This window comes from Eschrichtius robustus, chromosome 9 (assembly GCF_028021215.1).
Source record: "Eschrichtius robustus isolate mEscRob2 chromosome 9, mEscRob2.pri, whole genome shotgun sequence".
Classification (NCBI taxonomy): domain Eukaryota; kingdom Metazoa; phylum Chordata; class Mammalia; order Artiodactyla; family Eschrichtiidae; genus Eschrichtius; species Eschrichtius robustus.
Window position 1 is genome coordinate 27562487 of NC_090832.1, and position 14450 is coordinate 27576936.

At 39.1% G+C, this 14450-nt stretch overlaps 1 protein-coding gene across 2 annotated transcripts in view; it reads left to right on the forward strand.

Moving 5' to 3' along the window:
- The window catches only part of MAP7 (microtubule associated protein 7), a 161377-nt gene that overhangs the window by 95182 nt on the left and 51745 nt on the right, over window positions 1–14450 (forward strand). For both annotated transcript variants that reach the window (XM_068550958.1, XM_068550959.1), the window contains exons 2-3: window positions 6663–6764; window positions 14088–14165. In XM_068550958.1, the coding sequence (XP_068407059.1) occupies window positions 6663–6764; window positions 14088–14165 (180 nt within the window). The remainder of the gene's footprint in view (window positions 1–6662; window positions 6765–14087; window positions 14166–14450) is intronic.

The window sequence follows — 14450 nt, forward strand, 5'->3', positions numbered from 1 at the left end:
ATAACCTTTTTAAATACATTTCCAGCGGGCTTGTTGGGCCTCACCGTGCATTTATCTAGAGTCCACTGAAGCTAGAGTAGTTCACAGCCGGAAGTGCCGTGTGGCATGCTTCAGTGACTTTCCATTGCCTTCATCATAAAGTCCAAACTCATGGAATTGGAGGACGCATTGACCTCTGCCTGTTTGTCTTATTTTCAACTGCCTGCCTTACTAAACCCACTGTTCTGACTGGTCAGTCCCCTGATGCTCTCTCGTTTTTTTTGCCTCGGTAGTTTTGCATATGCCATGTCCCAGCCAGGAGTGTTCTCTGCTTCCCCACCACTTATACAGATTCGCTCCATTCTTCCAAATCTTTATCCAGTGAAGTTTCCCGTCCCTACTACCCCCTGTAGCACCTCCTCCCACCTCTGAATCCCTGTAATACTATATCATTTATTTGGTTATTAGTCCTCTATAGTGTATTGATTTTTGAAAACTGAATTGGTCTGTTTTTGTAACTGCATGTATTTGCATATTGTCTCCTCCAAAGGATAATGAGCAGCTTGCAGGTGGATGCTATGTCCTACAATCTTCATATTCTTAGCGCATGGCGCAGTGGCTGGCCCATGGGAGTGTCTGTAAATGTTTATTGAAAACACCACATAACATTTCTGAGCCTGGGAATATTGTGGTTCCATTGATAGTAACAAGGAGACTGAGTTGGCTGATTTTGTGAGGACAGTTAGTTCAGATTTTGACATAGTTTCAAGTGATAGCAGAGATACATGAGCATATATTCCCTAGAGGTGGAAGACTGTTTATAAATGCAGATTTGCAAGTGACTGAGGTCAAGATTGTGCTTTAGGCCATAATAGGGGAGAATGTTTCTGAAGGAAGAGAAATTATTGGGGGAATCAAAAGCTCCCAGGGGTCTGGAAAAGGAAAAGGCGGTAGAAAAGATGCGTTGTTCCCTTAATATTATTTTCCCAGTACTGAGCACAAGGTGTTCCACGGAGTAGGGTGTTGACTGAATAAATGTGAAGAAAACTGAAGTGAAGTGGGAAATTAAACCTAGGTTTGTCTAAGGCTGACTCCCATGGGCTTTGATCATTCCTATACAACTTCACATACAATTATGAGGAATTTAAACTGAAAAGCTCTCCATCATGTGGGTTAATCAGAAAAGTCATTAGAAGTTACAAGATTGCATTATGTCCTTCTTATCCTAATGCAACTTTCATAAATAATATTGGATAAAACATTTAATAGCTATGACTTAAATGTTACAATACTCCTGGCAGCTATATTAGAATAAATTTTAACTGTCAAGCAAATAAGCAAAAAGATGTCGTAAAGCAGAACATTTTAGGTGAAACACTCTGAATTACCTGAGAGTTACTCTGTGATCTTTATATGTTGTGATTTTAAACCAGTAACATTCTTCAATTGCCAGAGCAGTATTCTGCGGCCAGATTTTCAAATAAGCTATTTATGATTCAGGTTCTGTGATTCACTAAGAAAGGCTCAGGACTCAGCATACAGTCATACTTGTGGCTAAGATTTATCGTAGAAAGAAGACATAAAGCAAAATCAGGCCTTTCTAAGGACAGCACTTGCAGGCCTGCAATGTTGACTTTTTTTCCGCACGGGTAGATTGAAACTATGAGATTGAGACAGATGAAGTTGCAAAATTCAACCATTTTTAACTACAGAAATGACAGCTGTGTGCAGTTCAGCCTCTCGTTCTGTCTTCTGGTTTACTCCCCCAGAGTTATGTGTGTAGCCTGGGGGGCTGGATTCCTCAGAGTACAACCCATCATACAGAGCTGGGAACTGAGGGCTAAAGTTTTGCTGTTTCCCAACCCACATGCCACCCTTTAAAATGGTGACAGATGTACATTATTTTTGTGGAGGTCAAGACCACCTATCATTCAGTGAGTTTAAACTCAGAATTGTCCTTAAGGTTGCAGTCATAAATATCTTATAAGAGTAAGCATTTTTACTAAATTAAGCATTTGTTGGACCAGTTATCTTGATCAACTGAGAGAAGACTCTTCAACTGGACCATCCAGCCAAAAATAGAAACAAAGCAGTGGGAACCCCATGATCTTTATGGGAAGACATTGCAACAAATGCAATGAATGGTAGAGGATATGGATTACAGAGACACATTGGTGTCACTTCCAGGAGCTGCAGAATTTTTACTGGATGAAAGCTCCAAGTGTCTGCTGCCTGCATATTTTGTTGCAGAATGATTTAGAGACAGAGTCCCAGGCCACAAGGGTGCTTCTCTCCATCCTTCCTCTTGTCTTTAACACACTTACATGTGACATTAATGGAATAAAGCTTTCAAGCTAGCAGGAAGATCAATAAAAATTTTATAAGGCTAGCAAAGACTTATTGAGCGTCGTAGTATATGGCTCAGTTTTCTTTTTTGAAAAATGAAAGAAAACAGATTCAAATAAATTATACTGGAAAGCCACTTGAGTCATTTTAGAAATGGTATTATTTTAATGGTAAATTTAAAAATAGTATATGTGATCCTACCTGCTAGTTACCTAGGATTTCCAGATTTTTAAATGTTTAAATCTTAAAATGAATAAATTCCCCTTTTCATTGTGTTCTCAAACAGTGAAATTCCCTGCACTTGGTTTAAAAAAAAACAAAAACAAAAAACACCTCAGAAGATTTTATTTTCCTATTATTATAATTGAGGGTTTGTTTTTTTTTTTAAGGCTCACACTTACTTAATGTGACGGTAACTTGAAAGGTATTAAATCTCAGAAAACTGTCATCTCTCTAAGCCCCAGAAAGACAGATGATTACCTCTTCCCAAGGCAGGTTGTACCCTGGAAACTGTACCAATAAGTCCCGCAACCTGAGGCCCCCAGGAGGTGCGATTGTACCTGAGCTGAAAACCTCTGAAAGCAGCAGCAGCAGAGCCAGACTCTGCTCCCCAGGACCACTGTCCCCAGGTTGACACAGGTTTGCTTTCCCTGTTAGCGATGAGCGAGCAAAGCCCAGAGGAACTAGAAACCCGGTTTCCCACATTGGTGTAGGAATAGGGAGAGAGCCTAAAATACCTTCCACCATGTATTGAGCCTTGCAGTGGGCCCGGCAGTCTCATTTAATTTTCACAACTCTGAAAGTGTTTTCCTGCACTGCAGATGGGGAAATTAAGACTGAGAGGTTAAGTGATGTGCGGCGGGTTCACAGCTTCTAAGGGGCAGAGCCAGGTCAACGGACTCCAAAGCACACCTTCCCCACAAACTCAAACACACAGCTACACCTCCGAGTGTGGGAGGCCCAGGACCTTGAGGAAGAGCGTAGACGCCGAGAGGAGGGCTGAATATTTGCTACACTCCTCCTATATGCCAAGCCGTATTCTTAACATCTTTTCAACTAATCCTCCCAACGACCCTGTGAGTTAGGCAGTTTCACCCCCGTATTACCTACTCAGAGAAGTCAAGAAACTTTGAAGGTCACTGAGCTAGTTAGTAGCAGGGCTCACAGCTGAACCCAGGTCTGTTTGAGTTTATCTTCCCTCTTACCATGATAGAGTGTTAACCAAAATGGTTTTTGGAGAAATAAGGACCATTACAGTGGTGGAAAGGAAAGACCGATAGAAAAGCAGAAACATAGCCTGAAAACTTTAGACAAATGTTCAACCTCATGGTTAAAAATTAACAGTATATAATCTTGGGCTAAATAGCCTGACAACTTTTTAAATTACCTTTATTTTACTAAATTTAACCTGTCAGTTTTATATGAACATAACACATTTTAAGATCAATTTTAAATTTGTCTTGTTATGAATAGGACTCAGGAGGTCTTTTGTGATAGAAATGAATTCCTGAGATCCAAATGATAATAAAGTGGGCAGATAGATGTTCAACTAGAGTGGATCTGTTAAAAGTCAGATGTAGATAAATTGGAATTCAAGTAACCAGACCTCCAGTTTAATTGAAATTTATATCTTACATTTGAGTTTCAAGACAAAGCAAATTACAACCAAAAAAAAAAAAAAAAGCTTTTTATCAGGGATTAATCGAGGATTATTTGGAAAAGTCACTTGCACTGAACATGTGTTTAATCTCCTTCATGGTCTACTGTAACATAATATTTAGCTTGGATTGATGTCTGTTGTCAGGACCTGGGGGCAACTGCAGATATTCAATCACCAGAGACAGATTAAATTATGTCAAATATGCCAAGGCAAGAAAGAAACCAATACATTTGAAATATATTCCAAACAAGTGGTCCTAATTATCTTTCATTTAAGTAAAAATAATAAGTAGAAGATCCCTTAAACAGCTTACTAGTTAAGGCGTTATTTACTATGTGCTGGAGGTGGCTATATAATAAAAAGAAAATAATAAAGGTATTCCAAATCTGTGTGCACTCCTTTCTGTTCATCTTCTTTATGAGCAGTTTTAAGATTACCTTGCAGAATATGCAAGAAAGTTGTTCTATCCATATTGAGCACCAGAGTTCCAATTAAGTCAATTTTTGGTCTTTAGGGGCTACCTCTAAAATTGTGAGACTATAGGCCAATACTAACTAGTATGGACTTTACCTGCCACGTGGTGATGACTGGCAACTTGTTTTTGGCAAGTGGGGTGAGAGTTTGTGTTATAGCAATCAGTGTTTATGTTTGAACCTGTATTTAAAGCCAACAAATTATTTGAAACTGGGCAATTAAACAGTGTTAAACATACTATATAAGATGTTTTCTACTGTTTAGTCTGTGGTTTCCTATGCTAGTTAATACTGTATGTAATTGACAGACAGCCATAATTTGGTATATTCTTCATTCAGAGGTAAAAGGTAAATTTAGTAACTTTTTTTTTTTTTTCAGTACATCTTAGGTACCATTTTTAAATTTAGTCTTCCTGAAGCATAACTACTATCACATCCTTTCAGATTCAAAAACCTTGAACCAATGAGTCCTGTTTTCTAGTTCTTATCCTTTTCCCTCAGCCTAATGGAGGAGATGATAAATATGTAACATGTCAGGGATAAGGGCTACAGACAAAGCAGAGTAAGAAGGAGTGGGCAGTGATGAGTGATAGGGGTGCTATTTTAGATAGATCAAGGGGACTCTAATGTCACATTTGAGCAGAGACCCAGTGGAAGTGAAGGGGAGACCCGTGTTGACATCTGGGAGAAGAACATTTCAGGTACATGCAAAGGTTCTGAGACGGACTAAGTCAGTCAGTATGATCTGAGTATGATATGATCTGAGTCAGTATTATCAGAGTAATTAAGAGGGAAAGTGGTGCAAGGTAAAGGCCAAACCATATAGTACCTTGTAGGCCATGGACAGACCTTGAATTTTGCTCTGAGTGGGATGGCGGCTGTTAGACCTTGGAACCGAGGAGTGACATGACTTATGATTTAATGGGATCACTCTGGCTGCTGAGATGAGAACAGACTGAAGAGGATCAGTAGTGGGGCCAGGTAGACTGGTTAAGAGGATATTGCAGTCACACAGGGAAGAGGAGATCAGAAAGGTAGTGGTAGAGGTGATGTTTTTTAAGGTAGAGCTGAAAGAACTTACTAATGGATCAAATTTGGGGAGTGATTGGAGGAGAGAAATCAAGGATGATTCCAAGGCTCTGGGCCTGATCTACTGGAGGAATGGAGTTGCCTGAATGGATGGGGAAGACTGGGTGGAGCAGATTTTAAGGCAGAGGGTAGGAGGCAGGGAATAACAAGGGCTTGGTTTTTGACATGATTTGTGAGAAGTAGCAAAGATACTTTAAATGTCTTTTAAAAATATATTAAAGTCATATGTGTAAAGAACAATTTACCTGAAGGACCCTATACTTTATACAACCGGAGAATTGCCTGATATTTCTGCCCTTTGGTCCCTTCCTAGAATACATTTCCCTTAGTCTCTTGAATAATCTTTGTTATTGAACGTTTGTTAGAGGCTTTTCCAAAATCCTAGTAAATTATTTCCCTGTTTCCCTTTTGGTGACCTGCTTGGTTATGTTCTTGGAATTTTTTGGTTCCTAATGCATGACCTTTTTAAGAACAAAGATCAGAGGCTCTAGATCCCAGTCCTATTTCTTCCTGGTTGCTTTATGTATAAACTGGGACAGCCGGGGTGAACAGCTCCATGGACCCTGAACACACCACCGCTGTAGGATTGGTCAGTTGAGCTGAGGCTATTGATTTTTGAATGTGTTCTTCCCACTGAATAGTGTGCTCCTTGAGGGCAGGGGTTGTTGGCTGCTTAATCTTTTTTTTTTATTTTTATTTATTTATTTATTTATTTTTAGCTGTGTTGGGTCTTCGTTTCTGTGCGAGGGCTTTCTCTAGTTGCGGCGAGCGGGGGCCACTCTTCATTGCGGTGCGCGGGCCTCTCACTATCGCGGCCTCTCTTGTTGCAGAGCACAGGCTCCAGACGCGCAGACTCAGTAGTTGTGGCTCACGGGCCCAGTTGCTCCGCGGCATGTGGGATCTTCCCAGACCAGGGCTCGAACCCGTGTCCCCTGCATTGGCAGGCAGATTCTCAACCACTGCGCCACCAGGGAAGCCCTGCTTAATCTTTATATTTCCTGAATCTAGCCTAGCACTTGATACAAGGGTTAACAGTAAATGTTGAATATGTGAATGTTTCTGAATAAATTTTAAAAAACTAAGTATGTCTTTTCTCTTTTGTCTCATTTGTATAGCGCCTGATGGCAACAAAGTGCAAGATAAGAAAACCGCGGCCTCCAACCGGCCTTCTTCTGCTATTTCAGGACAAAATAGCAACCACACAGGAAATAAACCAGGTACTATGCATTGCCTTTGCTGTGGAAAAAGGAAGGTTAACCCAAAGGCCTTAGTCATGCTGGAATTTAGGAGAGCTTGGTTTCAGTCCTGCCACCAAAACACACACTCAGACTGACTCGAATGAATATAAGTCAGAGAACGCCTTGATTTTCTCTCTTTAAAATGGAGATTCAAAGCCTTGCCCTACTTACCTCTCAGAATCATTTTGACAGTCAGTGAGATGGTGTATGTGAACGCACTGTTCACTGTCAAGCAGTGTATAAGAGGAAATAATTTTGCCATTCTGCCTGAAATGATAGATATGACACAGTTTTCTGTACCTGTATGCCCTGCATTGTTGCATATCTCTTTTGTGACTTTTTCAAAAACCGCTTAAGGAAATCATTACACACAGCATAGCTGGTATAGAATGATGTTTTTGTTCTCCATTCCCTGCAATGATTGTACACCTACACAGTAATTTCATCTAACAGCCTGTGATTCATGGTCTGTTCCACTCAGCGATACGACGAAGCAAACACTCTGTAAACATAATACAAACAATTGAATAGACAATGCAGTTGCTTCCAGGTATCCAACAAACATTGTGTGGTCCTTGGGAGAGACTAGCTTACAGTCTGACGATAAGAGACAGTCAAAGGAAGGTAAAGGCAAATTGAACACCCCATGAGGTTCCTGGAAGCCTACTTCTTGCTGCATCCAAGGCCAAAGTCACTCAAGAACAGTGAATCAGTGAGAATAAAGATGGAAATAACTGTATCTAGCTCCATAGAAAACATTCCCTATTGCACCTGGTTTTGTGGGGCTTTTTTTCCCATGTGGAAAAGGTCTTGAACAGAGAAGATAAATCTAGCTTGCCATTTAGGAGAGGAATAACCAGTACTATTGCAGGTATTGCATGAGTGACCATTAGTGGCAAATGATGTGTAGTTTCAGTGGAGTTTTAATTTGTAGGCTAAGATTTCCCCATTTAGTCAGTTTGCATTTTCATTCATTTATCCATCCATCTATCCACCCAAAGCCCAGCCACCATCTAATGTTTATTGAGTAGTTGCCCTATGACTGGGACTGTGAGAGATACTGTATGAGCAAATCAACAGGGCCCCTGTCCTCATGGAGCTTATTCTAGTGGACTTTTGTTCCTTATACTCCAGTGAGCATCCTTGTAGAAGTAGAAGCTCTTTAGCATGAAAATCCCGTTTGTTTTACCGTGAGAATTGAACATAGCTCAATGGTTTGTACTGGTTTTCCCTTGTTCTCCCCATCAACCATTGCTTCTAATTCCTACATTCTTTACTGTGCAATTTATACTTTTATATCCCGATAACTTGTTTATTTATCTGGTGCTGGTACTGTATAGGTACTAGGGAAATATTATTAAAAGACATCATTCCTACCCTGTAGCTGACAGTATGGTGGAGTAAACCGGTATATGAATAAATCATTCTAACACAGTATTTCCATTATCAGAGGAGAGATACGCAGAGTGCATAGAAATGTAGAGGCCAAAAACATCTTTTCTGCTCCAATTGGCCATCTCTTTATAGAGCCACTTGATTTATGTTGCCGGAGTCAAGTTCAGTGAGGAGACGTTTCATTTCAGATTACATCTTTTAAGTATCCTTGGGTCTGCTTTCTTGCGTATACACATAAGCAAAGATACATAGAAGACTCTTATTTTTAAAACCACCATGTTATCTTCCTGAGTATCTCAGGAAGTATCTGGAAGTATCTGGAAGTACTCAGGAAGATACTGAGTGTCTTCAGTATCTCTGAAGGTGACATAAGAGGTTCCAAGTTGGAGTTCCAGGCTTGAGTAAAACCTTTTGATTTTATGGGATATGAGTCACAGGAATGTCTGTCTAAAGCAGTTTTTGTTGATTTTCTTACTGTAGGAACTTAAAAAGAAAAGAAGCACGTGCTGTTTGGGGGATATTTTGAATATTGCCCTAACCAGATGCAAGTATCCTGACAATGAAAAAGGGTGCCTTTTTAATCCAGTAAATTTTATTTAAATTTCTTGCCCTCCTTTACTTTCTGATACTTATGCTCTAGAACATCTCTGATTTAGAAAGCATCTATTCACATTCAAAGTTAATATTTTACGTTTAAAACATGTAATGGAAGGTCCTCATGGTGTTTTATAAATATGTGCACACTGTGTCTTGTGTTATCCAAGAGGGAAGGGTACTCTCAGCTGTGAATACTTGAACCAAGTCCAAAAGAGACACTTTGTAAAGTTACAAAGTCTGTTTATGACTACTGTTAACTGAGGAAGTACGAGATGCTTCTTCAGAACTCCATCAGCTGCCTCCAAATGGTAAAAGGTTTGTTTGTTTGTTTGTTTTTTAGCAGATGTAAGCTTTTATATATAGAATTTCCTGGATAAACAACAAGGTCCTACTGTATAGCACAGGGAACTACATTCAATATCCTATGATAAACCATCATGAAAAAGAATATTAAAAAAAGTATATACATGTATAACTGAATCACCCTGCAGTACAGCAGAAATTAACACAACACTGTAAATCAACCACACTTCAACAAAAAAAAGTTGTCCGTGTATGACCTAAAATCAAGCCTCGGACTCCACTGTTCCACCCACTTTGGGAAACACCAAGCTTACATTGTTCTCCTTCTGTAACACCCTCCATCCATCCCATCCACACTTCTTAAAGCCAAGTGTGTCTCTGGCAATCCTTCTCAGTTGCCACATCCCCTGTGAAGCTTTTCCTGAGAACAAGCTGAGAATCTTCTTCCTGTGAATTCCCTCTGCGCTTCGAGTGATTATTTCTTAGAGGGCTCATTTCACCTCGTCCTTGATTGTAACCCAAATGGTAAAAGTTTGACCTGATTAGAAGAGAAAATTGCATTTTCTTCATGAACTACTGTGCACGTACCTGAGAAAAGCAGAAACTCCAGTTTATTAAAAATGCCTCTAATTCCTATCCCCCAACTCTTCCCCACCACAAGTCTTTAGAAGAGCCAGTAGAACTTCTTCTTATAAATAATAAATAAATTTCCCTCATGGAGGAAAGCATGACTTGTAATCTTCCAGCCGTTTTCTGATTCTAATGACTCTGTAGATGCCATGCTGTGAAAAGGGGGGACAGGATTGAGTTAAAGATGGGATTTTAAGCCCGAACTCTGACACTTAACTGTGCCACCTTCCTGAGTCACATGCATTTATTTCCTTCAGTTTTCTCATTTGGAAAATAGGCATAATAACTCTTCACTGAATGACTAGCTGCTTGGCTAACTCATAGGATTATTGTGAAGAATAAACTGATAATATATATGGAAGTCCTTGTAAAATGCAAAGCCCTAACAGAAGTAGTTTACTGTATAAACAGTAGTGGTTCAGATAGGAGTCAAGGTCTAGTGAGTTCTTGGAAAAAAGCCTTGTCAAAGTGAGTTGATTTTCTTGATCTTTGAGGGTCACTCTTTAGTTCCGATTTTTGCAGAATAGTCCAGGTTTACACACGTCGCCACAGACAGACTCTTACCAGCACGCCCTTTCACTCTTAAAAGTGCCCTCGTTTGGGTGGTCCCTCTACTTTTCAATCATCACAGGTAGGAGGTTGGATGCAGAGTGTAGCTGCAAGTTTACCGCCACCGAAATCCTATTTCTCTTAAAACTTCTCCATCTGAGAATAAGTAACTCAGTTCTATTCTAACAATGTTAGATCTGTTGGGAAACAATGTGAAATGTTCGTGATGTCAGGTCATTTTCTATACCTTCATCTTGTTCCAGAGAAAAGTGTTATGAGGGTAGAAATGAGAGGGAGACAAAAATTACAGAAAATTCACTGTTTACTTGGAATTATTCAATTGTATTTTTTCTTTCTGAAATCCTACCTTTAAAGATCATTTTTATCAGTTTTTAGTTATTAAACCTTAAAACTGTAATCGCTAGTATTTACATTTTTAAAAGTCTGTTGTCAAATACAAGATTGGTATGAGTTTGCCCCAGTAGTGAAGGTTAATGGAAGTGTACTGGCTCTGAAAGTTAGCTAAGGCTGTTGGCTCATTTGTTTATTCATTCTGTCTTTTTTTTTTTTGGCCGCGCCCTTGTCATGTTGGGTTCTTAGTTCCCTGACCAGGGATTGAACCCACGCCCCCTGCACTGGAAGCGCAGAGTCCTAACCATTGGACCGCCAGGGAAGTCCCCTCATTCATTCATTTAATAAGTACTTATCGAATGCCCTCCTTCCTGTCAGGTATAGTCCTAGGCATGGGGAATATAACAATGAACAAAACTGACCAGGCTCTGCTCTTCCCTACATGCATTCACAGCCATCTTTCATCTGTCACAGGGTGTTTATTAACATTCTAGTATCAAAGTGGCTTTTTATTAATGTGACCAGAAGGACAGAAACAGAATTCAAACTGAATACCTTTTTCACTCTACAGTATTTTCTATTGCCAGGTTCCCAGACCAACCAGAATTGTCTAGCATATCATAGTCACTATTGCATCTTATACTTTAGAAATGTGTTGCATTTGTTCTTAACTTCCTCAAATCTAATTCTAAATAAATACTGATTGAGATCAGTACTGAAGTGATAAAGGTGGCCAGTGGGAATTTTCCGACTCTTAAGCATTGGCTTTATTTATAGTTTTTATTGATATATCTGCATAGAACTGTATACAGCCTGTTGTTGTACACAGTTGTTACCAGACAGGATACAGTTTGTTACATGTGAAGAGTGTAATTTTCACATGAAATGATAGCATAGAAATCAGAGGTAAACTATGCCCCCTCTTGCATTGCTCTTTTCCAACTATGCATCTAAAAGGCAAGCAAGCATTCCATTGCATAATTGAGTATTGCCTCATGACTGCAGGAACATCAGTTATTGACTTAGAGCTCTCAGGGTTGGTTTGGATGGAAGAAGGTAGGTGAGGATGAGTGTGTGTGTCCCATATGTTGTTATTAAAACCTTCTTTTCAAAATTTTGTGTGAAATTTGGCAAGTACTTGAAAGTAAGCTAGAAATGTCACATACTCCATATTCCATGAACACAATTTGACTTTATAGACTCTATTTTACAGACATTCTATAATGTGCTTATGTGGCTTTTATAAATAAAGTTGATTTTCAAGTTTCATAATAAAATCGAAGTTTTCATGAGGGAGTAAAACCTCATTATTTACGGACTTTTTTAAGCAATAAGTAATTGTTGGAAGTCTTTCTTCTAACTTCATTTTGGCTTTTGTTCTCAGATCATTTTTTCTTCAAAATACCATTTTGCTATGGCTATCATTTCCAAAAACAAATGACAGCAGAACTCCCCTGTCTGTGATCCTTAACACAGTGCCTAACGGGAGTCCACGTGCCCCTCTTCTAGTGTCAGAGGAAAACCTTTTGGGACCAGAGGCCACATTTTTCTGCATAAAAAATATTTGAGACCTCATAAATGATTAGTAAATCTGGGAAATAATTATCATAATGAGTATGAGCTGGTGAGGGGTTCATATTACGAATATTTTTAAAAAGCATACCTTAAAGCAAAGGAAAAGCATAAAACATCATCACCTGGTCCTGCCCATGATGCACACTGCCAGGTTTATGCAGCTCCTAATGCGCTTTTAGACAGTTTTTATTTTCCTTAAATGTACAAATTCTGTGACGTTTAAGACGCATTTGGGATGCAAGTCCTTTAAGCCTGTTGATGAAGCTCTGCCATGTTGTCTCTAAAGTATTACTCCAGTAGGTTTCTATTTTTAATAAGAGATCTTAAAATTGTGATGTTAATTAAGTAGCGGGGAAAATAAAGCTGATTTTAAGTGTAATTATCATGATCATCATCATCATTATTATTATTACTATGCTTTTCATTTTATTTAGTAACAGGCAGAGTGAGTGTATTCATGTGGCCCTCTGCTGGAAGCCCCTTGGTGGCATGTCACTCAGAGCATAATCCAAAGTCCTCGCCAGGCCCCCAGGTCTCTGGCCCCATCACTTACTGATCTCACTCTGCTCCAGTGGCTCAGATCTTCATATCGTTTCTTGAACACCTTAGGTACTCGTAACCTCAGGGCCTTTGCACTTGCTTTTCCTCTCTTGGAATATCTGCACAGATAGCTCCCTTACTTCCATCAGGTTTTTACACATAAAAGCTACCATCACAATTAGACTTCCCTTGGCACCTATCCAAAATGTCAGACCTCCCCTTCCTGCCATTTCACAATCCCCTTGGCTGCTTTGCTATCTCCTTAGCATTTATCGCAGTCTAACATTTTATATATTGCCCCTTTTTTCACTCTCTATATTTTACTTATTTATTCTATAAATTTTCCCTAAGCAAACCCCATTTGGGCAAAGATTTCTGTCTTTTTTCTTAATAGCTCTCTTTTCAGCACATACAACACTACCTGGTGCACAGTAGATATTCAGTGTGTTCAGTAAATGAATGAATTTATTGAGATTTATCAAGTGCTAGGCACTGTGCTAATGCTGTTACAAGCATTATTTTATTTAATCCTAACAATGATATGAGATAGATAGGTTCTATTTTATCCTCATAGGCAAGAAGTGAAAAACCCTTGAATCCCATATCATAGCTTAGGACTTAGAGAGCTGGGTGAGTAATTCGGCCAAATCTCACAGCAAGTGAGTGACAGAACCGGAAGTGATCTCATGCCTGTCTGACTCCAGAGCTGGGCTGTTCACATCTATCTGGTGAACATCTATTTAGTATAATAAATTCACTTAGGATTCTATGTGTTGTTAAGGAACAGGCTTTTTAAAGCATAAAAACAATAGAGGTTCAGTAGCTTAGGAACACAAAACCTCATATATATTGTTTGATAAAAATAAGCCCAAAGGCACAGTTATGTTTTTACACAAATTTTTGGGGGGCTGTGTGTCTTTTTATTTTACTTTATTTTTTTGAGTTTTATTGAGGTATAACTGACATACAGCATCAATTAAACTGTGTAAGTTTAAGGTGTACAGCATAGTGACTTGACTTATGTTGTGAAATGTTTATCCCCATGTGTTTAGTTAACATCCATCATCTTATACAAAAAAAAAAAAAAAAGAAATGGGTTTTTTCCTTGTGATGAGAACTCTTAGAATCTAACCTCTTATGTAATATTTTTAAATAGAAGATAATACTTGGAAATTCTCAGGAAAATTATAATAAAGTGTATCACTGAAAGTATAGTTATAGGTACTAATTGTTGTAATGTTACTGTACGTAAGATGTAGTAATATTTCATTCATCAGATTTACTGGACAAAAAGATATTTATCAGTGTATATCGTTTTCTTAAAATCTGCCCCTCTTCTCATGTTTTTCTTCTCCCTTTCAGACCCTCCACCAGTGCTGCGCGTTGACGACCGGCAGCGGCTGGCGAGGGAGCGACGTGAGGAGCGGGAGAAGCAGCTAGGTATCCCCAGCCCTCGCTTGATCTTTCAGGGACCCCGTTGTTGAAATGTTACTTTTTTCGCCTTGAGGATGATGGACAAACAGACATCACTCTAATAAGCATGCTTTCTAGCATGCCCTTATGAGTTCTGCAGATGGATTGTGAAACAGAATTTAGTATGTTGATATAAACATAGAACTAAATTTTAAGCAACAATGAAGTCCGGCCCAGGATTAGGGACATTTTCATTTCTTGTATCGTAACTGACAGTTTAATGTGGCACCGGAGGGCATGTATGTATGAGAG